Here is a 3,040-nt window from a genome sequence, read left to right on the forward strand (position 1 = left end):
CCTTCCCTGTTTCTGGCCTGCTGCTGGGTCCTGCATTATGAGATGTGGCTGTGCAGTCTGGGGGTGGGTGGGGGGCTGAGGTGATCTGGAGGATGAGGAGGGAGGTTCTGAGTCTTGGTGTCTCTTTGTTTGCCGTCCCCTCTGCTCTCTCAGCCAGTCTCTTAGAGTGAGGGAACTGGGGGCTGGGATAGGGTCCCGGGGAAGCATACTGTGGTAGCTGTGGTAGTGTTGGTCAAACTTCAGTTGGCCTGCTTGGGGGGAAAGAGCCCAGGAGTTTGGGGCCCTGAGTGTGTCAAGGGTGGAGGGGGTAGAAGGGGAGGCTGAGCAGCAGAATGGGCATATGGTGTTTGGGCAGGGCAAGGGGGCTGTCATATCAGAAAGGATCCTTAATTTGGGGTGATGCGGAGGTTCTTGTGAAATTGTGGAGTCTGGCTTTTGGAAAGTTTCAGAGATGAACCCCAACAGTATCCAAGGCTGGCTGGCATGAGAGAGGGGACAGGGAAAGAAGAGGCAAACTTGAGACCTATTCCTTTTTGAACTTCCCCAATAATGGCGAGAATACTCCGAGTAGCGCTGCTGCTGCTAACTTCTCAGATTGAGTTGTGTTTGAAGACAACTAAGGAGACGTGGGAAGGGATTGTTCTTAGAGCTCTTTCCCTCCTAATCCTCTCCACTCCAACCCCAGGGAGGGAGAAGTGGGGGCAAGGGCAGGAGAAGGGCTTCGGGGTTGGGTAGGTCCACACAGACGAATGCTTGGTTTCTTGCAGGACGAAATGGAAAAGGCAGACAATTACTCTGCGCTTCAGAGAATGTTTCCGTCCCCCCTATTTCTACCACCCGAGCCTGCTGGGCAGCATGGACAGTACCACAGCCGCAGCAGCCGCTGCCGCCATGTACAGCAGCATGTACCGGACTCCTCCTGCACCCCACCCGCAGCTCCAGCGGCCCCTTGTGCCCCGGGTTCTGATCCACGGCCTGGGCCCGGGGGCCAGCCGGCTCTCAACCCTTTGTCCAACCCTATCCCGGGGACCCCGCACCCCCGGTGAAGAGCGACATTGATGCCCCTGCTCGCCTAGCTTTCCCGGACCCCCTCCCTCGCCCTCCCCTGCCCTCCCCAGCGCCAGGCAACTACCTGCCCCTCGCAGAGGACACAAAGAGGAGAAGTAAGAGGACGAAGAGGAAACTCACAAGTGGGTGTGGGTACGGGGGTTGTAAAAAGTTGAGCAGGGCCGGGGCTCCCTGCTGCTCCCCGCTCCCCCTGCACCCCCCCACCTCCCTCCCCAGAGCAGTGGGACTCTTGGTAAAAACGATAAGAAACGTGAACCCACACAGGGTGTAACTAGTAAGTGGAAATAGTGACTGCAAAGGCAAAACCTCAAGTTCTTGGGAAAGGGTGGGGTGGTAGGGGTGCTTTAGAGAACCACGAAGGCCTAGAGACAGAAGGGCAGAGACACCGAGGCCCCCAGGCAGAGAGAGCCTCGGAGGCAGAGGACGTCCAGAGGACTTGGCGCCTGCCCCTAGAGAAAAGAGGAGGGTAAACTGAGAACTTTGCACTGTTTTCTCATGACCTTTTTTCTTTTGGAAAAGTGGCATGCTCCAAACTATTAAAGATGTACATTGGAAAGATTAAAGATGTACATTGGAAAGACTGAGTGATCAATGATATATCATATTTATTATATGTTGTTCAAAAAGATTCACTTATATACGTTAGTAAATACATGATTTCCCCCCTTTCTTTCCATGTCTTTTGGGTTCCGTAAAAAAAAAAATAAATGCTTAGATGAAAAAATATAGATTTTTTGTGATTGAAGATTTTAAAAAAATAAAGTTTATCTTTTTTAACAAGTGTTGAAATCCAAGGAAGCTAATTTTACTAAAAAGCAAGATTACTGACAAAAAAAAAAAAACTGGCCCAACAGTCCTTTCTCTGTCCCCCCTCCACATTTTAGGGGATTACGAAATCTGTAAATGCTTTTGATTGCTTTCTATAAAACAGGTTCTTTTTGCAGCTCTGGCCTTTTCGTAGCCGTCATTCCAAGGGTCCTATTATCTTGAGGGCGGGGGGGGGGGGGGGGGGCGGGGGGGTTGTCTTTGTTTGTTTTTTTGGAAGTGTTGGGATTGAGGGCGAACAGAAAGTCAGTGGGAGGTTGCTTGCCTGCCTGGTGTCGAAGTCGTTCCACTTTGCTTTGCTGGGAATGGTTAGCACTTTTGTCCTTCCTCCGCGTCTTACCAAGGAAGGGTCTGCCGTTTGGGGTGCTTGTGGTGTGTGCTCGCTGCCGCGAATTGTTGGCGGCTGTATGTGTGTGTGTGTGTGTGTGTGTGTGTGTGTGTGTGTGTGTGTGTGTGTTTCTCCTCCAGCCCCCAGCCTCCTGTAGGCTCTTTTCTTCTCCGACTCTCTAAGGAGCTCAGGAAGGTGCTGAATACTCTCTGGACTGGGTGGCCGCGGCGGGCGCCGGGGAGCTGGAATGCGCCCGGCCCGGGCCTAGCAGCTGTTCCCCATCCTCAGACTGCTCTGAAGCAGCGAGTTGGACAGACTGCGAGCGGGAGGCGGCTCAGTGTGAGCAATTAGGGAAGGAAGCCAGAGACCTGGGGGGATGGGGGAAAAGCTTCGAAAACAAAACCCTGGCTACAGCTTTGATCCCTTGTTCTCCTTAGTGGGCGTCCATACATCTATCCGTCCATACATCCGTCCTCTTTACTCCTGGGATCCGAGAGTGTTTAGTGTGTGCGAAAGCCCAGCTTGAACGGCGCTAGGAGATCCAGCTGACTGTGGCCTGTGCAGGGACTTTCTTTGCCACTCAGGTCTGGACAGACAGCCTCAGGCTTCGGCGATCGCAGCCTCTTAGGCAGCCCAGACGTAGAGATCCGGGGGAGAGCTTGCGCTAAACCGCCTAACCTCTTTAAGGAGCAGTCAGCGTTGAGTTCGGTAGGGTGGCTTGCGCCGCGGTGTTCAGGCCATGCTTCGGGCTCTCCTCGAATTAGGACAGCTCAGTGGCAGTCTGGGCTTCCCGCTGGAACAGTGGACTGCCCTAGCTTC

At 53.5% G+C, this 3,040-nt stretch overlaps 1 protein-coding gene across 1 annotated transcript in view; it reads left to right on the forward strand.

Annotated features, from left to right (window-relative positions):
• Window positions 1-1,213, forward strand: part of BARHL2 (BarH like homeobox 2) — a 7,049-nt gene extending 5,836 nt beyond the window's left edge. The window contains 3 exon segments of the mRNA XM_056814602.1: window positions 768-821; window positions 823-973; window positions 976-1,213. Coding sequence (XP_056670580.1) covers window positions 768-821; window positions 823-973; window positions 976-1,046 — 276 coding nt within the window. The 3' untranslated portion in view covers window positions 1,047-1,213.
• Window positions 1,214-3,040: the final 1,827 nt, after the last annotated feature.

Source organism: Monodelphis domestica, chromosome 2 (genome assembly GCF_027887165.1).
Source record: "Monodelphis domestica isolate mMonDom1 chromosome 2, mMonDom1.pri, whole genome shotgun sequence".
NCBI lineage: Eukaryota > Metazoa > Chordata > Mammalia > Didelphimorphia > Didelphidae > Monodelphis > Monodelphis domestica.